At 38.3% G+C, this 21722-nt stretch overlaps 2 protein-coding genes and 2 long non-coding RNA genes across 5 annotated transcripts in view; 3 read left to right on the top strand and 1 right to left on the bottom strand.

Moving 5' to 3' along the window:
• The first annotated feature begins 709 nt into the window (after positions 1-709).
• LOC138027572 (uncharacterized) lies at positions 710-2796 on the top strand. Its single transcript, XR_011127476.1, has 2 exons — positions 710-832; positions 2402-2796. It is a non-coding gene; the product is annotated as an uncharacterized lncRNA (long non-coding RNA).
• Positions 1358-16294, bottom strand: LOC138027569 (serine/threonine-protein kinase VRK1-like). Its single transcript, XM_068875111.1, has 10 exons — positions 16028-16294; positions 15493-15548; positions 14247-14316; positions 13941-14137; positions 13225-13323; positions 9217-9349; positions 8706-8826; positions 5301-5356; positions 3569-3825; positions 1358-3137 (listed from the first exon to the last, which is right to left on the bottom strand). Exons 1-10 carry the CDS (start codon positions 16218-16220, stop codon positions 2967-2969), a joined length of 1353 nt encoding a protein of 450 aa, XP_068731212.1. The 5' UTR covers positions 16221-16294; the 3' UTR covers positions 1358-2966.
• A 73-nt stretch (positions 16295-16367) lies between these two features.
• On the top strand, positions 16368-17219 carry LOC138027570 (uncharacterized). The gene is made up of 2 exons (XR_011127474.1): positions 16368-16502; positions 16617-17219. It is a non-coding gene; the product is annotated as an uncharacterized lncRNA (long non-coding RNA).
• A 965-nt stretch (positions 17220-18184) lies between these two features.
• The window catches only part of LOC138027589 (breast cancer metastasis-suppressor 1-like protein-A), an 18616-nt gene continuing 15078 nt past the window's right edge, over positions 18185-21722 (top strand). For both annotated transcript variants that reach the window (XM_068875129.1, XM_068875131.1), the window contains exons 1-6: positions 18185-18383; positions 18502-18589; positions 18674-18729; positions 19979-20070; positions 20833-20892; positions 21321-21417. In XM_068875129.1, coding sequence (XP_068731230.1) covers positions 18251-18383; positions 18502-18589; positions 18674-18729; positions 19979-20070; positions 20833-20892; positions 21321-21417 — 526 coding nt within the window. In that variant the 5' untranslated portion in view covers positions 18185-18250. The remainder of the gene's footprint in view (positions 18384-18501; positions 18590-18673; positions 18730-19978; positions 20071-20832; positions 20893-21320; positions 21418-21722) is intronic.

Genomic DNA, 21722 nt, shown 5'->3' with positions numbered 1-21722 from the left:
ATTATAACCATAACTTATAATTTTATTCAATATGGAATCCTGATATATTACGTTCCAGATTGCACCAGAGTGCATGTAAGAGTACCCAAATTTTCAAAATTTTCTGGGGGGCATGCCCCCAGACTCCCCTAGAAAGTAGCGCCTAAGGCGCTACTGAGGCGCGCTGATTAGTATTCTTGTTCGGCCCCCACTTTCAAAAAATGCTTGATCCACCCCTGCACAACATCACATCTTCATCAAGTTTTTCGATTTCGCTCGGATTTTCTCGCTCGTATTTCATACTAAGTCTTCTAAACTTTTGGAATGCTTGTTGGATATGAGACTGGTTATAGCTAACTCGGCGCTACGCGCCTCGTAGGCTATTTACCACCTCATATCCAACGCGCGCTCATGAAACCAAATCCCGCGCTGTGATTTGCTACCCCAGCGGGCAAAATGGAGCTGCCCGCTCGGGATTTCTCACGTGATCCCGCAATATCAAAGATCACTTTTGGGGGGTTTTATCCCCAATAATAAATCCTTTATTGACCAAGCTTGTTCGGTCAAGATGGCTGGCTATTGGCCTCGTTCTTTTTTGCGTGTTTATGAACCTCGACTTCGTCTCGGTCCATGAACGCGCAATCTTCACATCTTCACCTCATGCTTGGTCAATAAGCTCATGCATGTGACGTTTTATCGGTGTTTTGATAGGCTCATGAATTATTACTGAGTTTTTGAAGTCAGTGTTCCTTTGCAGTTGCTTTAAGTGACTCACAACTGTGACGATCGCTCTTGAAAGAAAGAATGAAATTAAGGCCTGGTAGGGGGAGAGAAGGATATTGCCAAAACACAGGTAACAAGCCACAGGTCATTGTTTTACCGATACAGAAACAACTCTAAACGTTAACAAATGCTAACATTTGGGCCAAAATGTTTGTTTAGGTCTATGTTAAAGAGTTGTTTAGTTACCGTTACATGTTGCGTTACTCAGGCTCTTGTTTAATATAGAGAATATTTGTCATTACATTGCACTTTTAAGTAGTTATTCAAGACGATCGTAATTCGACCGGTCAATCGCATCATACAAAATTGTGTTGTAATATCCAGGCATCATGATAGAAGAATATTAAAAGTTTGGAACATTCAGTTACTTTGTCGCGTCGTTTATTTCGTAAAATCGCACACAACTGCCTAATGAGGCCTAAGGTTAACTTAAAAGAATGTTTAGGATTCTTTGTGAATTGGTAGTGACCATCTTTTGTTCCTGCCAGTTTTATGCTACATTGCACCTTCACACCACAGTCCATAATCCAACTACTGGACAAATTGCATTTTTTTGCAACATGAGAAAAACAACGCGAACAAAGTCTATTCATTGTTAACCAAGATGCTACCACAAGTTTATTAAAACCAATAAAACACAACACTACTACACTTTTATAAAAAAATACTCAATCTTAATTGACAGTATCTCTGAGGAAACTGGTTTTTTTTTTGCATAATGTAAATTTTATTACATTAAAAAAAGATCCTAAACTTCTTTTCATTACAGTCAATAATAGGACAAAAAATCTGTAATCGGCTCATGAAATGAAAATATATTTACAAATGCTGGACACTGTACATGTGTTTACTTGATTAAACATGGTTTCAACTGTGTCCTACAGATGTGATTCATATCTGACGGCAGTGGTCACTAAAGCCTGGTTTCCATATGATCGTCCCAATAGCCCCGGTCGTTTCAAATAATGTTCACGCAATTGGGCCGATTATATGGAAACACTACCCAGATGATCACTAACGACCCGAGCGACTGAGACTTCCTTGATTATCCGGATAGAACTCAGTTTGTCTTAGTCGACAAGGGTCTGGTTGCTCGAACCCTTGTTAGCGCTAAACGTTGGTTACGATTTACCAAAACCTTTAGGTTTTCATGGTATTTAACGTTGGTTAGCGTTAACCATGTGTCGAGCAACCATGATCGTCTGTGGGTAATGTTTCCATATTATAATCGTCCCCATCGCCTGAACACTATTTGAAATGACTGGGGTGCTCAGGACTATCATATGGAAACCAGGTTTAAAAAGAAGTAACCAATCTTATTTGCTGACTCAGGACTCTGGTTTTGATTAAATGGCGCCATACATGTTTTAAAGTGTTTTTTTTTTCACGCTGGATCATGAACAGTGCTACTAATGAGGCATAGAAAATAGGTTCTGCATTTACTCAAGGGCAAAGCGTTCTAATAAACTTTGAGATTTTTGAGGGATATGTTTATCAAGTACCAGTAAAATGTGGGATGACTGCCTAGTGATAGAATCTACGTAATGCACAAAATGCAGTTTACGTTCACTTCAAAGTCTGAATGAAAGTCTTGTTACATAAGGAAATAGAGCTCAGGACATTTTCCTCTTTTTGGGAGGAAGGGCAATCATCTTTCACAAGTTCATGTTCCTACTGCATTTTGAAATTGGAAAGAAGTGATCACTATCATGCTCTCCATTTTGCAAGATTCCAGGCAAATGGTTTAAAAGAAATGGGGATCTGAAATGGATCTCGAGCTTGCATAAACTGAAGATGACATAGCACTCAACCCTGATCTCTTTTCATTCCAGTGTTAGAGTATTTTCAAGTCCATGTGGTGCCTGGATAATTGAGCAACATTATCTTGAAATACATGTAGGCTGTCATCCAACACTCACGGTTTTTTATGGATACTGGTGAAATGACAAGTTTCTTTTTAAACTGTTTCAAATACTGTGTATTTAAAGAAAAAAATTAAAGTGATAACGTAAAAAACCTTACAGATCAAATGAACAGCAGCCTCACTTGTGTATGCAAAAAATAGGACACCCTCACATCACTGAAAAGCTAGAGAATGTTATACCAACAATTCAGTTAAGGAAAAGGAGAAGAATGTTCAACGCTGATTGGCATGGAAAATAACTACATCTTGGAGAGATTTGGGCCATGGGTCTAATCCAAGGTCACGGTGATGTCGCAGTATCAACCAGAATGGGTTTTCTTCTCCTTCCAGCAGTTGCTGGCTTAGCCGTGACACTTTTCGTGTCCGCATTTCTTCTCTTCACTGGGCTTTTTTTGGACACTTTCTTAACGGGCGATGAACTTTTCTCTTCAAGGTCCTTGGACGTCCTTTTCTGTGATTTAAAGCACAAGATCATAGCACTTGGAGGACATCATTTCACATTACACTATTGTTCTTTGATGGCAAGACCACCGGTGTTAGTCAAATGATCAAAATAATAGGCTTCTTGGACAAAGTCAGCAACCCCATGTATCCATAAAAATTATGGTAGAGTGAATTACATGTACCTGCAGCTAGATCCAAATTTAATAAGATATACAACCTCAAATTCGCCAAATTTTAAGGGAAAAAAGTTATATCAACTAGTGTTGACGAGAGAACAAGCATGCTTTTCTCTGCAAAATTGGGCCACAATAATACAAAGGATTGCAATAACATTGTGACCCCAGGATTCCTTTCTATACATAGTCCACAAGCTTGAAGCTCCACCATAATAATTATACTGTATATTTGTTTACTTGCTTACTTTTAAATAATAATTACCTTAACAGCTGGCCTTCGCCTAGCAGATTTATCGCGAGTTTCCTCAATATCATGACCATTGCATTCCTCACCAGAGGCAGCAGCAGCAGAAGCAACAGGTGAACCCACTCTTGATGATGTAAATTTGACACTCTTTCCATCGTCTGTACAACCTCTCTTTTTTAGGCCATCTTTGAAGATTTTCCTAACATGTTCATAGTCTGGTTCTTGCTGGTATTTCAGTAAGTTGATGTACTCAAAATATTTCTGGATTTCCACTACAACAAAAAGGAATAACCTTACAATTTAGTACACAGCAATTTCTTTTTTAAGGAAGTGTTAGTGCAAGACAATTGCCACCCCACAAACCATATAGCTTTATTTAATAATAACTAACAATTATTGGACGAGGTTGAGCAAAATATTGTGATTTGTCAGTGGCGAGCAGATCAATTATTTGCCGAAGCCGAAGGCTGACCCAAACAATTGATATGCGAGACACTGACAAATCATGATATTTTGCGATAACCGAGTTCAATAATTGTTTTATTATTCGATCACCGAGTTTGTTTTTTGTTTTTGTTTCAGGGAAGCCGTAAGTGCACGCTGCCTTACAGAGTCAAGTAATGGCACCAATCAATTGGTTTCCTTCTCAGCATAATTATATATTTTGTAGACTTCAAACTGTACTTACAGTCTAACGTTCAATAACACTAGGCATCAACAAAGCTGGAGAATTACACAATTATTTTCAAAGCGTATCCCGACTAGTGAAGCTTTGGTGTAAAGCTCGCCATTCTTTTTTTCTGGCTTCAGCATAAAATCTCTTCAGTAAATATCATTCAATGTATTTTGTCCTTCCTTTTCATTGGCCGAGAGCCCACCATGTGACCTGCAAATAAGTGCCTACAAATAAGTGTTTTGCTGCAAATAATATTCTGCTCATGCCTAGTTGACATCACACTCTTGTGAGAAAACGGCAGATCGATTCCCCGAGCTGTCAGAGAATGATTCGACATCTTTAGTTGATCGAAAGAACAGAGAGAATACTAAGAAAGGAACAAAAGTTGCACTCAACATATTTCGAGAGTATCTCAAGAAAAGAAAGGTAGACGAAGAGTCACTCGTGTCATTGACGCGAAGGACAAGTTGGCGAATGCATATGTACTGAAGAGATTTTATGCTGAAGCCAGAAAAAAGCATGGCGACCTCTACACCACTGTGAAAGCTTCACTTGTCGTGATACGCTTTGAAAACTGTGAAATTCTTCAGCTTTGTTGATGCCTAGTGTTATTGAACGTTTGACTGTAAGTACAATTTGAAGTCTACAAATATAATTATGCTGAGAAAGAAACCAATTGATTGGTGATTGAATCCCTGAAACGAAAACAGAAAACAAACTCGGTGATCGAATGATAAAACAATTATTGACCTCAGTTATCGCAAAATATGGTGATTTGTCAGTGTCTCGCAGAACAATAAACTATTGTTTGCCTCAGCCTTCGGCAAATAATTGATCTGCTCGCCACTGACAAATCATGATATTTTGCTCAACCGCGTCCAATAATTGTTATTACCATTATTATTATATTATTATTGTTATCATTATTATAAGTAGTAGTAGTATTATAAGTCAATACTCTGAGGAATACTGTAGTACATCCTAATACAAATTCTTGAAAATGAACTTTCCATATGATTTGTCTCTGCATTGTTATGGAAGAAGTTACCAGCCTCTGAAACCAAAACTTACCAGGATGGTTTCCATGGAAACAATCTGCCATTAGCTTTCGTATGTCGTTCATGTACCTTAAAAACAAAGAAAAGGTTCTTTTTACAACATGTTGCAATAGCTAGAGGCATTGAATCCCATTTTACCAGAAACCCATAAGGGTTGAAACGTGTAACGCGCGTTCACAGCTTCCGAATATTCAGTGCGAACTGATTGGTTGAATGTTTCAGTGCTAAGTACCATATTTGGAAACCCCTCGCTCTTGTTGTTCCAAATATGGTACTTAGCAAATTGAAAATTCAGAAGCTTGTTTCCCAGCACACAAGGGACCATTACACGTTTCAACCCTTATGGGTTTCTGATTTTACTTATGAATCTAATGAGGGCCTTACCCTTTCAATCCTGAGATTGAGAATTATCGATTTTTCTCTGTCTAATGCCCGATGATTTTACATGTCAAGGCAGGTCGCTTCAGGTATGAAAGAGTTATTATCATATGGCCCGTACGGCCCCGCGTGCGCTTTCATTGCAAAACTATTGGGAAAATCCCCGTATGAGGGCAGTACGCATTAGCGCGAGCAGGGCCGGAAAAAGCCGTATGGCCCTACTAGGAACACGTACTGATCCGTGCGATGCAATTTTAGGGGATTTCGTCGCTTTTAAAAATCCAAGTAATTTACAGCCAGAAAAGCAAATGCAAACAGCATATTAGATAAATTTTCTGTGCAGATTTTTGTTTTTTATTTTGTCCTAACTTCATCTTCTGAGTGCTAATAAATAGTGTAAAGAGCCCATATGATAAAATGCTTATTGACTGAGTTTCATGGCGGTCATGGCACAGGGACCTTGCTGCGCTCAGTCCGTATGCCATGACCTCGGGCCAAATATTTTCCCGTCCGGCCCTCCCACTCAGTCAATAAGTACATACACTGTAACAACAGCCACTGGTCCTTTCAAAGACTATGTCCTCTTTAGCCCTTTTAATCCTGAGAGTGAGACTAAAAGATTTTACTCTGTCTAATGCCAGAGGATTTTACTTCAGAGCTGCTTCAGGGACGAATGGGTTAACAACATCTACAATCGTGGTCAAAAGTTGTTGGGAAGGTTGTGGGCATCAGGTCACTTCACACCTAATTCGATTTTTCTAAGTATTGACTGAAGTATTTGGGAAATACCATGCTCTTGTGGCCCCCCTCCCCCATATTCAATGTTGGAGTTCTTCAGGTAAGAAAAGTCACCATTTTTTTCCCCTGGATAATCCAACATTGAAAAGGGGGAGGGGGGTATCTGTAAAATGAAGTTATCTTCCCAACACTTTTGTCCATGATTGTCTGAAAACAACTGTAAACAGTTTTTGGCGTATAACACAAAATTTACGGAAGATATGCAGTTGTTATTCTGCATAATTACGGTTCCATGGATTATGTCGTTGTTTTTGGGCACCATTCTCAGAACATGGAATTTGCTAAAGCCACCTATGTGCTCAGTCCGAGGAATGGTTTTCCGTGACACAATATTGCGTTACAACAGTATCTTAGGACCGGTACAACAATGCGCATTGAAGGTCCTTTCTCCGTAAAATTGCCGTTCTTTTTTATGAAGTTCACCACTTAAAAACGTATTGCAGCGTCAATTTGGTATCTAGAGGTACAATTCCTGCAAAATACAAAATATTTAGAAGACAAGTGACCTGTTAGTGGTCGACGTATTGTTCTTTGTGTTTACTCCCACAATGGTAATATAGCAAAGGTTTTTTTTTTTTTTGCCTAATTCAAACCTCACCAAGACATGTAAACCATGTGTTTGGAACTAAAAATTTGTTGTTGTACTATTTTTCTTTCCCGGTTTATTAAGTAAATGCATTTTTAGATGGCCTTCAGGTGATGTATCGAGAGTGAATAATGAACACTTGCATGCGTATGATTTCCCGATAATTAACACTTGTAAGGCTTTAAATTCTTGGCGTTTCGTGAATATGAAGTTCCTTAGAGTTTGGCATCACAAGAAGCAAGGTATAAAACGTTAATAATCAAAACGAACAAGAAATGTTGCATTTGTGTGTCATGCCGCGTAAAAAGTTACATCTTGTTAATTCATCTTCTTGCCGTACGTTAATAAATGACTACAAAACGGTGTTTCACACAGTACTCCACACAGTACTCCACAAGTATGTGGGAATTTTCGAGGCCAATGCGGTACGTTTCGATACAACTTGAATAATGGATAGAATTTAATACTGCAAAGTAACTGATTGTGAATTTGTCCCTTGAAATAAAGAAATTCCTTCATTTTGAACAGTACTCCCTTCTATTGCGGGAACTTAAAAGATTAATTGAGTAATAAGTTGTCATTTATATTCGTTCGATGGAGTACTGTGGAAATAGTGTTTAAAGCCAAACTTTACAGTCTGCAATCCTATGAAAAACAAAGTTTGGATTACAATGGTCATTACTAAGCGCTTAGTTGAACCCAAAGACAAACAAAATAGCGACATTTTCCTCGGAATGTATGGAGTACTGTTGAGGAGAACTGTGCATGTAGGTCCATGTAGCATTGACTGTATGACTGTAACCTGATCCTCGAGGCTACACACAGGGTTCAATAATATATGAAGAGCCACTTACGACCTATCCTAGCAAAATCTATCTCGTATTTATAGCAAATATTGCATATCTAACAACAGCAAATAGATATATGGTACAGCTCACCGGGAATTATTCTTATTCATTTCGTAAACATCCCACGTTACTATTTGCGAGATTATCAAAAAGAAAATATGAAGAAGTTATTTGAGCTTGATTTCAGCAAAAACTTGAACAAAACGTATCGAAATGCCAATATTTTGCCACTTCTTCGAGTTTCTGTTAAAAGAATGAAACCACGTGTATAAAATCGCATGTATTGCGCTTGGACCGTTTTCAGACAATCGTGGTCAAAAGTTGTTGGGAAGGTTGTGGGCATCAGGTCACTTCACACCTAATTCGATTTTTCTAAGTATTGACTGAAGTATTTGGGAAATACCATGCTCTTGTGGCCCCCCTCCCCCATATTCAATGTTGGAGTTCTTCAGGTAAGAAAAGTCACCATTTTTTTCCCCTGGATAATCCAACATTGAAAAGGGGGAGGGGGGTATCTGTAAAATGAAGTTATCTTCCCAACACTTTTGTCCATGATTGTAGGTCTACTCACAGCGATGCAAAGTAATTTGTAAGGTCAACCCTGTATCAAACCCATTCTCCTTCATTGCTCGCGCAGTCATGGACCAAACCATGACCACTTTTCCTGTCTTTCAAGGTGAATAGTGAATTTTCAATTAAATGGTTCTTAAAAAAAAACAATACATTTGGGACGATTTATTAACTGCTACAGTGCATGAGCATTCTCTTTAAGACTTGAAATTCTAAAGCAAAAACATTATTCATATACCTTGTCTTTTGGTCCTTCACATATTCCTTATTCTCAAGGTTACTTTCCCATGGAAGTCTGCTGCACAACCACTGGAGCATAACATAGCCTAAGATTTCTAAGTCACCTCGTCGAGAAGTAACTGTAAAAGAAGAAAAAACAGGCTACAATGTTTGCTTGTGAGATACAACCTGTAACAAGCAAGTGACAGTTCTGTTTCTGCTTTCTCCCCATGCTACATTTTGTTATTTTAATTATATCATGTACTTACATTGTAAATCAAAAGACGTTATTTTAAACCTCACCACATTCATGTATGAACTAAAGCCATTGCTCTATGAGAGTTGTACTGTATTTATTCCAGTTACTCTCCTTATTCAAAGGTAAATTAAATATTTCTTTCAGTATTTTAGATGTGGTTCACAACACATCATCATCATCATCAATTTTTGTTGAATAGGTCATTTCCTATAAATTGTGCCTTTCTAGCTATGAAAAAAACACTCGTGACAGTTCCGGCTACAAGTCTTACCAACACCATTGTGTGCATCGCGGCTTGTGAATTCTACTGTTCCATCGTGTTTTCGTTTTGGGTCTTCTTTGTATTCTTTGTGATTTCCATCAGGGCTAAAGCGACAAACGAGTCCATAATCCATTAAATACACCTGCAGAAAAGAATGGTCAATGCACTCTCTTGATTTACAAAAAAAATACATGTATGCCATGCTATGTAACTGTCAAAAGTGTTTATGAAAGTTAGGGAGGAGTAGTGGTCAGATATCTAAGGATAACCTTTTACGCATGGTACCACTTTAAAGCTAAAAGCCGAAGTTATGTATCACTACCTTATAATGATAAACGATTATTTGCCTAAGGCGAGATGAATATCACCGAACAAAAACCGAAACAAAGTGGAGGTTTTTATTCACCGATATTCACTTCCAGTATGTATACTAAAAGCAAACAGTGGACATGTGAAAACGTTCTAACAATGATGATGATGATGATGATGATAAAATTAAGTAAAGTATGATCATCCAGGTGAGTGTAGTCCTGAGGACTGTTTGAGATGACATTGACTGACGTTTCAACAACGTACGCATGTCCAATTCATACATGAACTGACTCACTCCGACTCACCGCATGTCGGGTCGAGAAGTTTAAAAAGGAAGTAAGCTTTACATCCAGAAGTCAAACCGCCCGGGGCAGCTTCAACTATCTCAATGCATCGTGACAATCTGATCAGGTCATGACGACCCGTCATTTTGAAAAGTCGACCCGACTATTGAAAGTGTCAGGTGGTGAGAGAAAGATAAAAACTTTGATGAACACAGGAGGATGTGACGCTCAAAAATGTTGCATGCTTTGTTCCAAAAGAGTAGTGACTAAAATATCGATATACGCATAGACAATAAGTATTATAAACATTGACTTAAATAGCATTCACAAATGTTGCAAATGTGTCCTTAATACCCAGATAACATGCTGCTCAGGAACAGAAAGCGAAATGAATACCCTGATAACATGCTGCTCAGGAATGTTGTATGCCTCGTTTTTAAAGGGTGGTGGCTTAAATATCGATACATGCATGTAGCGCTCTGAAATGTTGAATGCTTTGTTCTTCAAGCATAGCGAAATTGCTGCACACTTCCTAAAAGCATCCAAGCATAGCGAAATCACCGCAAGCTTCCTAAGAGCATCCAAAAATGGTGAATGTTTCATTCGTTCCTAGCCAAATTAAATACCCTGACAATATAGAAATGTTGTATGCCTCGACGGTCTCTCAGCCTCCAGTGTTCTTCTTATCAAGGTTTTTTTCTAATTCTCACCACCTGACATGTCAAAAAGTCGGGTCAACTTTTCACATGATGGCTCGTCACAAACTACACGCAAGTCAGAGAAGTCAATCCAGAAACTGTACCCTTATGGATCGTTGGAACTATTAGACACTCTGGGAAAATTTAAGGCAGTGGTGAGTGTAGCTGGAAAGGAAATTACAGCTGAATTTGTTGTCATTTGCAATGAAGGCAGGACAATACTGGGCAGAAAGTTAGCTACAGAGTTGCAGGTACTCAGATTGAGACTTCACGTCAATGTTGTATAAATATCAAGCATGTTTTGAAGGGGTTGGCAAGTTGAATTATTATCAAGTTCAGATTCATGTGGACAGTGGCATTAAGCCAGTAGCAAAGCATACTAGAAAAGTGCCATTCAGAACCAAAAATTGCAGAAGAGATTAAACTGAAGGCAATGGATAAAGAAAATAAGAAAAGCAAAAGAAAAGACAAAAAGGCAAAAACAGACAGCAATTAAGCAGGAGAAACTATGGTTCCTTTGGCTGTAGAGGGTGAAGAGGAAGAACCTGAAAAAGGTGACGAAAAGAATGAAGACAAGATAGTGGAAAAGAAGAGTAAAAGAAAACTTAAGATAAAAACAGGAAAAGTGGAAGAGTAAAAAATTGCATTTAGGAAAAAAAAGCAGAAGCCAAAGGCTCAAAAGAAGAAAAAAAAGAAAGAAAGATAGGAGAAACTCAAAGGGAGATGTAGAGGGAGATGACGTCCCGGAAGGGAAGCAGAGAAAGAGAGAAAAGAGACTGAAAACAAAAGAGGATAATGACGAGGAAGAAGATAAGGAGACGAGAACTGCAGAGGAGAAGGAAGTGAGTAAAGAAGGAAAGAGGAGTAAAAGAGAAAGAAAGAGAGCAATAGAGGGGAATGAGGAGGGAAAATATCAGAAACCTAATACTGAAGATGAAGCAATGAAAGGTGATGAAAAAGAAAGAGGAAGCTGAACTGAAAAGGCCATTAAAAGAAAGGAAGAAACGGAAGAGAATGTTAAGGAAGAAGACCAAAAGAGATCTTATGTTGGAAAACGAAAACCGCTGAGGTTGAATGTCGAGGAGAAGCAGGAACCTTTGCGGCATCACTATTAACCATGTACAAGGCTCCTGGCTAAGAAAATTTTTCCAGATTTTTCATTTTCTCAAGAGCCCAGAATTAATTGAAAGTGAGGATGAATCATCTTGTGATAAGTTAGGCGCCCGTTCAGGCTAGTCATTTAGAAATTTGGTCGCCTGCGCTCCCAAGTGAGGCACCCCAAGTGACCGGGCGACTGTTAGGCAGCAGCCTTGGTGTACCTTAAATATTTCAAGGACTATAAATGTGACTGAGACTTCTCTTTATTTACGTTTTGAAGTTATCTTATTTGTCATGCGAGTTGTAGCTTTTTTGACGACATTTAAACTTATATTTTGCCAAGTCTAGGTGGCATATATTTTTCAAGTCTAGGTGTCATGAGATACATTTCTCAGCAGTACTGTTTTGTGACAAATGAACAGTGAACATTTCACAGAAGGGGGAGATTGTAGTGCCTGTGACGTATGTTCAGCAAGAGCGCCAAGTGTACTATGGGTAGGAGCACATGGAATATTAAATGAGCAGTTCGTGTTGTGGTTCGATGTGAGTTAAATCTGTTGTTTCAAGGGTTAAATCCGTTTACTACATGGACTGCAGTTCGTGTCGGGATGCGTCAGTCTGAGTGGTTTCAGTATCGTAGTGAGGTATTTTGACAGTTCATAATAATAATAATAATATTATCATTATTATTAGTGTTGTTTTCCGCTGGCTGAGGCACGAAAGAAGCGGAAAACGTTTTTCTCACACACATCTAGGAGTCTGGGTGCTAGTGTGCGGGGGGTATAGGTCACATGGCTTATGAGATTTCCCACATTTCTTGTTGCCGTTCGCCAATGCCTGACCTCCCACCCACCCACCCTTCTAGTTTTTTTGGAGTGTTTTCCTGGAAGATGGATTTTCCATTTCCTGTTTGTTGTGGGGAGATTTATTTGTATTCAGTCTTTGAGTTACAGCAGTTTTCAAATTATTTTTCCTGAATAGTTTGTTCGTCCTGTTATGAATGTACTCTTTCAAGTTTGTTCTTTCATTGAGGTAATCTGTGATTAATAAAGGTCAGGCTGCATGGTTCGGCTTGGCATGGCTACCAGTTGTGTGTGAGAACTATTATTATTATTTGTCTGAAAAGGTGGCTGAATAAAGCAAGGGAAAAAACAATAAGAATAATGATTAGGGAGGTGGCTGAGACTGTTAGTGATGCTCTAAAACACACAACATTTACAGTGAAACAATTGCATGTATTGTCAACAGAAAGCAGAGTCATGGGGAAAGTTCTTTACACCTGGGAACAAAAAAGAATGCAGGAGATCCTAAGCAATGGGGTGTGATGGGTGTGACTTGTGTTTCTTTCATGAGCAACAACTAAATGACAACAATAATGATCATAAAAACACTGTTCAAAGGAAAAAGAAACAACTATCATTTTCTTCATGCTTCTGAAGCCAGGATAGCCTCTGAAAGCAGCAGGTTTAAAACACAGGTCACATTCTACAGGTCACTCGTTACAGATCATTGTTTTAAGGCCTAATGAGGAGGTCTAATGAGGCTCAAGTTTAGAATATTAGAGTAAAGGTTTTGTAACAAGTGGCATGTGAAAAGTGACTTGTACTTACGTTACCAATACTTACTTGACCAGATTTTGATTTAGAGAACCCCATCATCAGATTAGAACCTTTGATGTCACCATGGGTGTACTCATGGGAATGAATGTACTCTAGGGCATCAAGCTGTCAAACAAAAGCCATGTAGTTTAAATAAACTGCTAACTGAGGTAAACTGGCCAGACAGGAAAATATGCTAAATGACCTGTCAGTAGGTAATACTGGATCTTGCCAAAATGAAAGTAAAAAAAAAAAAAGAAATTATACAATGAGGCAGTTGTGAACAAAGCGGCTCATTTATGAAAGTAACAATAATATTATTATTATAGGAGGCAGTGTGGCCCAGTGGTTAGGGCGCTTGCCTTAGGATCCGGAGATCCCGAGTTCAAGACTCGCTCTGACCACTCGTTGAATTTGATCTTGGTAGTCCCTCGTTCAACTTCCCAGCTGCACTTGTAAATAGCCAACTGGTTTGCCTCTGGCCAGTTGGGATTCTTACCAGTTGTTGTTGTTCTGTTCTGTTGTTTCGTTGGCCCTGAAAAGCCCCTATGGTGAGCGGCCAATTAAATATGTATTATAATGTATTGTATCCCTTACAATCCTGATAGTGACACAGATGATTTTATTTTATGGAGGCCTCTTCAGGGATAAATGGGTTGCAAGGTTATATGTAGTTGTTTCAATTTCAAATTCTAGTTTTCTTGGACCCTTGAAAAAGTAAAACCAGAACATTACTGTCTTACTATTCTTAGGCCAAGCATCAGCACTGTCGTGACCTCAAACTTTCTGCCATTATTGATGAACAGTTCATCAACATCCTCTCCAAAGCGCTCCATAACGAGAAATCGCAGCTTACTCGATTTGTGCTCAAATGAACCAGATCCCAAGAACATAGGCACACCGAGATGTTTCAGATGACGAGATCTGCACCAACTGTTTACTGATAAAAAGGTAGAAAATACATAGGATTAAAAATCATTGGAGCTTATATTGTACATTTCCGTTGAGGTCTGTACAAATGCAACACGGTTAATTTTTTGAACACATACTTAATTCTGGCTTGGCAACACGCTGGTAAAATGCAAGTTCTGTAAACAAAGGACCATTGGCATGAGGCTCCTGATCAAAAAAGAAAAGGGGAAAATCTTTTGTTACAAAAAAGTTCAATGCAAAAAGGACAATGTTTTAACTGATCACACAATTTTTGCATTCATACTTGTTCATTTGTACTCAAATAGCTTACACATTATCTCACTGTCTCAGAAATGTGCATAACCTGGTTTTAAAACTCTGAAAAAATAATAATAACATTGTTGATTTTATTTATTTATTTTTATTTTATTTTTAGTAGCTTTGCCTTAATGATACCAAAAAAAAACATACAATCAATAATAAACTTTGGCAGGGACATCTCAACAGCTGAGTAGTCAACAATTACTAACTTTAAATTCTTGAGAGAGCTGGATCGAGGATACTAAGATGACGTCAAGGACTCACTAGTTTAAAAATGCAATGCGTGTGCACAACCTAAATTAACATGCAGCACAGGAGTTTCGAACTTTCAGACTTTTAAACTTGTGTTTTGCATGTATAATAAGCTGCGTTTACACACTGCAATTTTCAGTTAGTGAGTCTTTGACGTCATCTTATCCTCGATCCAACCCTATGAGGTCCAATTGGTCAGTCTTGGACGTGAATAATGGCGGACCATGAAATCCTAAACTTGCACTCAAAGAAAACAGCCTTCAGATAAATTTTGCTCAAGATTTTGCCAATCAGGTGTCAAGCAAACATGCTTCTAAAATCTGACGGAAAAAGGGAAGTAAATTTTTTCTATCATAGTAGCACTTTTTAAAAATAAAAAAAGTGCTGACAAACAAATGAATTACCTGCCATCAGAAGCTCGTGACCTTGAAGCGTTCAACTCTGGTTCAGAGATGGGGTTTTTCGACTTTAAAAATTTCCTTATTAGGATGTAACGTTGCTCGTGCATTTTCCTGCACATGCAGCTGTGATCTTATTTTTGTCCATATTTGGGCATAAACTTGATGTCCTAAAATCCTCAGCTTTGTTCCAAGGAAAAGAGTGGTTAAAAATTTCCTTATTAGGATGTAACGTTGCTCGTGCATTTTCCTGCACGTGCAGCTGTGATCTTATTTTTGTCCATATTTGGGCATAAATTTGGTGTTGTCCCCAAAATCCCCAGCTTTGTTGCAAGGAAAAGAGTTGCAAGTTACAATTCTTAAAAAAAACCCTGGACAGTATGTAACATAATTTTAGTGTGACTGTACTTACCACCTTGACAACATGCTCAGCATTTTCACCAACAGCACATCCATTTTCTGGGGAAGCTGTCAAACAACAACATCAACAACAACAAACAAAAACAAAATAAGCAAGTACAATAATATAAACACTTTTGTCTGAAATCTCCGGAATCTCCAGAAATAGGCCAGAAAACTTGTGTGTTCTTGGTTTTAAACTGTTCCCAACAGTTCCTAGCTGAAAATACAAAACTGAGTGCAACCTGCAGTTCCAGATTTGACATGTTGAAGAGTGCATGAACTTACGCCAATTAGGTAAACTATTGTGGGTTAGGATTTTCACCATCTTTATGGGAGTATGGATAAAATCCGTTATTAAAACAAGAGAATTCCACTGTCCACCACTGGCAAGTGTCCCCACTGTCTATCAGTGACAAGAATACATGAAGAGGAAGTGCATTTTCTTTATCTTCTACAACCTGTACTTCATGAATCATCCTCAGTCAGTCTGGTGGGATTTTTTAATAAGGCCTTACTACAAAATGTATTTTAAAAACAGCTATTACCCAGATACAACGCTCCAAAACCGCCCCAACCAATCAATCTTCCTATCCTCCACTTCTTCTTGGTCAAATCTGTCAACACGAGGCCTTCGGGCAGTTCGACCATACCGCGCGGTTTTCGAGCCTTCTTTGTTGGTACAGGTGCTTTGGAAGCGGATGTTTTTCTCTTCCTACGAGCAATCTTTGGGGAGCTCATATTTTTGGCGGAAATGAAAGTGAATCACAAATTCAAAATTACCTAAAGTGGTTCCATATTACCTTAGGAGTGGTCACCAAGGCTTTCAATTTCCCGCCAATTTACAGTACCAAATATGGTTAAGTTAGCCTTATATGGTGTTTAGCCTGAGCGAGTTGTTCAAACAGGTAAAAAGAGCCCGTGCGTTCCGTGCGTTTCACTTTATGCTTGGAAACTTACATCGATCACTGTTTCTACTTAAAGAACTTTGGTTGATCTACAACGTCTACGACGAAATCTGAGGTAAAATTGCTTTTCCTTATTGTAATCTGCCTTCAAGATACTTCACTGCGAGTTAATTCCATGAACTACGAATGGGCGCAATATTTATTTTTCATCTTTTCATTCTCTTTGTAGAATCGATCATGAGCTCTACATCGCAGAAGCACCGTAATTTCGTCAGCGAGCCCATGGGAGAGAAGAAAGTCACGGAGCTAGCGGGGATCGGTGAGACGTTGGGGAAGAGACTAGAAGAAAAAGGGTTTGACAAGGCCTACGTCGTACTTGGGCAGTTCCTTGTCCTCAAGAAAGACGAAGAAATGTTTTTGGATTGGATTAAAGACGAGTGCGGTGCCAACAAGAAGCAAGGAGGAGATTGTTACAATTGTTTGAAGGAGTGGTGTGACGCTTTCTTGTGATCGCAAACTTTAATAGCATTGAATTGGTCATCAGATTTTCAATTTGAGTTCTCATTGTGACAAGTAGTTTATCGTTCCTTTAGCATGGACACAAACGTATTACAAGACATGTAAAAATTGTTTTTATGTTAATTGGATAAACTGGATAAAAGGAAAAAAAATGTTGTAGGGAAGGTGCATCCAATCAACCCTGAAATTCATTTATACTTGAATTTTTTAGTAAATTGTTATAAATGTAACCTAACCTAAAGCAATATGGCACCTGTTCACTCTTATGATGGAAGTGACAGGAAATATTTGCAAATAAAGTTTTATTCTGGGAGTATCGTTCTCTTTGTATGAGGTGATTCATTTGGTGTTTAGAAATCAGCACCTAAGGGTGTACAGCACCACTAAAATAATTATTGTTCTTGTTGCACACCATGAGGGACAGGAGTGTAGCCTGTGCAGCTGTTGGGATCATTCAAACACTTGCGAGTGCCATGGTTTTGGCTGCGTGTGGGCCGTGACCTGCATGGAGACTATAAATTTTGAAATTTAAAGTTTGGATTTCACTCGCAGCCAAAACACAACAAAGCTACAATCGATTCACTCCCTCCTGTTTAAATAGTCCTGGAATAAAATATCCCGCCAGCTACGCAGGCAAACAGGGCTGCAGGAGGATTAATATGAGGAAAAATGTGACCTCTTATTCTGTGTCCCTTACGGGGACAGGTCATTGCTTTGTCTCCTTGATAACCTTTGGCCTAATTTACATCTGCCAATCTCAATAATTTTATTTACATCTCCCTGGTTGATCTGCTTCAGTCCTCAAGAGAGGATGTGGGCCATTCCTTGAATCTACAAAACAACAAGAACAATTTTAAAACTCAGTCTTTCAAAAAGAACCCTCCTCATTTAAAGATTCACTCAAGTAATTTCAAACTAACATGGAAATGTATGTTGAAATGACAAGAAAAACAATGAGCATGCCCAAGTTACTCTTTCAGCCCAGGTCAAAAAGGTAGTAATGACCTGAATTTTTCTGAATAAGGGTTTTTTGAGAATGCTACATGTAAGATGGAAATTTGTAGTAAGCAGCCCTACAGCAAAAGTCGGTACAATATCAAGGAAATGCTTGCAAGCCCTAGAATGGAAAAATGAGCAGTGTTCTAATGACTTAATTATCTCAAATTTGGTATGACCCAACTAAAGTCAGTCTCCAGTTCCTTGTTCCTACAGACATTCCGGTGCGCTTCGAAAACTCTCCTAAAATGCGCATGACAAAATGACTACTTGCGCCTGCGTTTGTATTGAATGTTTGTTGGTGTCGGTCGAGCTGGGAGTTTTTGAATTTTTTTCGACAAAACGAAAATGCCGTCGGTCGATGGTGAAGAAAATGGCGAGGAGGAAGTGGAGAGAAGTGCCAACGAAGACGAAAACATGAGTGAAGATGAGGAGGAGGAAAGCAGCTTGAGTTCGGACGAGTCTTCTTCCGAGTCCAGCAGTATGGAGACTTCTCTTCTTTTTATCGTGGCTAATATTCCGCGCTTTTTACTTAACGTATGACTTCTCTGGCTATGACAGTTCAAACAGGCTAAACTGAAGTTTTTTCTTTCTTTTAGTTGACGAGACGGAGAATGAGAGAAGGAGAAATGAGTGTCTGAATGACATGGCGGACTTAGAAAGACAGTTCAGCGACCTTAAAGAACAGTTAGTTCTACTGTAAATTCGCTGTTACGAATTTCTGTATTTATCTACAGTATTTATTAACCTATCGTATTTCCTTTTTTCCAGGCTTTATCGAGAGCGCATTAGTCAAGTGGAAAAGAAACTCGAGGAAGTGACTGCAGGTAACTTCCTACATGTGTACGGTGGGGTGGGGAGGTGGCTAACTGGTTTTGGTTCCACGTCGGAGGGTGGGACGGGAAGCCTTTGGTTATTTTGTCAAATGGCTCATTTTGTTTGCTTTTGTTCTTTAGTTAGGTTCTTCTAACATGATAACAGGGCAACTTTCATCCTTGTAGGAATTCAACCCCTTATTAATATTGCTCCTTATCTGATGTATACAAATGTATATCTCCAAAAATAAAAATTGTCCTACCTCAAGGATGGTTAGTAGTGCTGAGGCCTAGATTTATAGCCACTACTTGGAACTTGAAGAGGTCTGAATGCAATGTTAAATTTGTTTGAACCTACAATGAGCGACAAAATGGTAGACACATTGACCTTTTCAACCCCCTATTCCATCATTCTTACTGTAACTATTTTGTCTTAGCTAGGCTACCAAATTCCCCCTCCCCCCAAACAAAGTTGTGTCATAATTCCTGTGATCTTTGGCTACAAACAGACAACATTGAATGGGGGAGGGGGTCTTTTGGAAAATTTATACATGTAGCATGGTACAAATGGCCCTATTATTTTAGGCATAAAAACTGCTATGCAGACACAATGTGTCAACTCATTTTGATGCTGATTGCAGGTGTCCTATCATAACTAAGTGAAGTAGGATCGTCCAGTTGAGTGTAGTCCTAGAGAAGGACTGTTGCTGGTGATATTGACTGACGTTTACTAGGTAACCTGAGTGGAAGTCGTCCTCAGACTCTGAAACTCGGGTTGTTGACCACACTTCTTTGAATTTTAAATATAATGTTTTAGCTGTGCAGACTTGCAGCTGGGTGCATCTTTTACATATGGGTATAGGAATGGGTCCACTCCATTCAAAGCAAAGGAGTGGACTTAAACAAATTTTCTGTTGAACTTTTTTGTTGCAGCCTCGTACACATGTATAACAAATTATGTAGCATCCACATATTATTTATTATAAAGAGCACATGTGTGAATTTTTTTTTTGCAAGCAATGTACAGGTATAGTCTGTATAGAAAGGTTGTAAAGTAAGGTTGTAAAGTATCAAAAAATATATAGTACCATTACTGAGATATTTGAAACAGCAAAAGTTTTGATTTGGCATGAAAAAATATGTTTCTCAGATTCAAGTGTTACATTGAAATAGTTGTTATCAGAGAGTGTTTATTTACTTTATAAGTGTTGATGGAGTGGTAATGAAATAATTTACTTCCATTTTAATCATCCCCTACTAGAATGTGCTGTAGAGTATACAGGACCAGTAAATGAACTGAAAGAGATGTGTGAAATAAGGATAGAGGTGGCTGGAATCTTGCGTGATTGTAGGGTAAGTCTGACCGGGGCAAAAGCTTGCAGCGGTGTACAACATTCTAGTCTGGTAGGGGTATTTTTCTTTGCACTAAATTAATGCGGTATGCACTGTACTCAACACCAAACATTTTAGAACTTAATAGTAACTGAAACTTAACTGTAGGTATGCATCAATCCATTCATCCCTGAAGCGGCGCCCATTGACAAGTAAAATCATCTGGCTTTAGACAGGGTAAAATCTGTAAGTCTCGCTCTCGGGACTGATATAGCTCTTACTAACCAAGTTTGAGGACCATACTGTAAATTTCGTCCCATGTTTTTCCCCTTAGATTTACATGTACATGAATGGCCCAAGCACGAAGCACGCTGGCCAGAAAACAAAGGGGAAAAACACGGGGCCATAATTTACAGAATAATCACGTTTAGTAAGATATTTACCGGTAGTATCATTGTCTGTGGTAAGCAGCCGTGCACAAAAGGAAACTACTGTAGTTGAAGTCAAGAGGAAGAATCAGCCGCCTTAAAGATCTGAAAATTATTGATAAAGCTTCTTGGCTTTTTTAAATATTTGCTAGCATTAGATTCAAACAGTTTTACAAGTTTATGCAACAGGAAAGACATGATAAACTTTCTAGAGAATGTTCTATCCGCAGTTCCATAAAAAAAATTATGTGATCCATTTCATATGAATTGTATCATGTCATCATTTATTTTATTTGTACATGTACTTATTGAATTTTTAGCTCTCTTTTCCAAAATAATGATTTCTTCGATCTAGATGGGAAACGTGAAAAATAAATATGATGCTGACGAACAAGCTGCTGTCCAGCATTTCGAGGTGAGTAACATTCTTAAGTTTGAACAGATTATTACCTGTATGTTCTCAAATGTCAGATTGTTAACCATCTATTTGCACAAGAGATTGTTAGCCTTTACATTCATTTGACAGTTTACGTGTATTTCTACCTGAGGTCATGTTGTATCCACGTGTTCATCACAGCAGTCATATGAATTGGCCCATCACTGAAGTACTTAACCAAGAGACTAAAATTCAATAAAATAATAATGGAAAAAGAAGTTTCTATATTTATTGAAATGGTCAAATTGTTTCACAGAGTAGATCTTATTTTTTATGTAAACACAAAATTTCTGTTTGCTGTCACTCATGAATTTTTTTACAAAATTTGCAGTGATAACAGAATGGTATCATTCCCTGTATACATCTTCTTAGAAGGCTTTATGTTGTGTTTTTTCTTTTAATGTTAGAGTGAAAAGCTTGCCCTAATGGAAAGCATGAAGCAAGAATTAGAAGAAAAAATTCGAAAACTAGAAGAAGATAAGCAAAACACGGATATATCAGCTGGTAAAGTCACTTACCTAAGTCTTAGATTTTTTACAGTTTTGGCATTCATACCAGTAGCATCATAATATTATTTTACTGTAGATGAATTTGTTTTATTGTATCTCCACCAGAGTTTGTGTTCCTTCGCCTCTGTTGTTTGGTAATTAAAAGTAATTTTGTTCTTCAATGAAATTGATACTACAGTATTAGTCAAGAATAGGGGGTTGACATGTAAGCATGTGGGAACCAGAAGTGACCATTTTACATACCAGGACAAAAGTCTTCCCTACTCCTCCTTTATATAACTAATCATCTCTATTAATGAA

The sequence above is a fragment of the Montipora capricornis genome, chromosome 12, assembly GCF_036669925.1.
Source record: "Montipora capricornis isolate CH-2021 chromosome 12, ASM3666992v2, whole genome shotgun sequence".
NCBI classification, from domain to species: domain Eukaryota; kingdom Metazoa; phylum Cnidaria; class Anthozoa; order Scleractinia; family Acroporidae; genus Montipora; species Montipora capricornis.
Note: the sequence above shows the minus strand (reverse complement) of the source record. Positions and strands in the feature narration are given on the sequence as shown.

Bases quoted from the DNA above. Each gene is read 5' to 3' on its own strand.
- LOC138027569 (XM_068875111.1), bottom strand. From the start codon at position 16,220: ATGAGCTCCCCAAAGATTGCTCGTAGGAAGAGAAAAACATCCGCTTCC. The intron at 14,138-14,246 runs GTATGTGTTCAA...CCTTTTTATCAG, and splicing joins TGTTGCCAAGCCAGAATTAA to TAAACAGTTGGTGCAGATCT. The intron at 9,350-13,224 runs GTAAGTATTGGT...TCTTTTCTGCAG, and splicing joins CTAAATCAAAATCTGGTCAA to GTGTATTTAATGGATTATGG.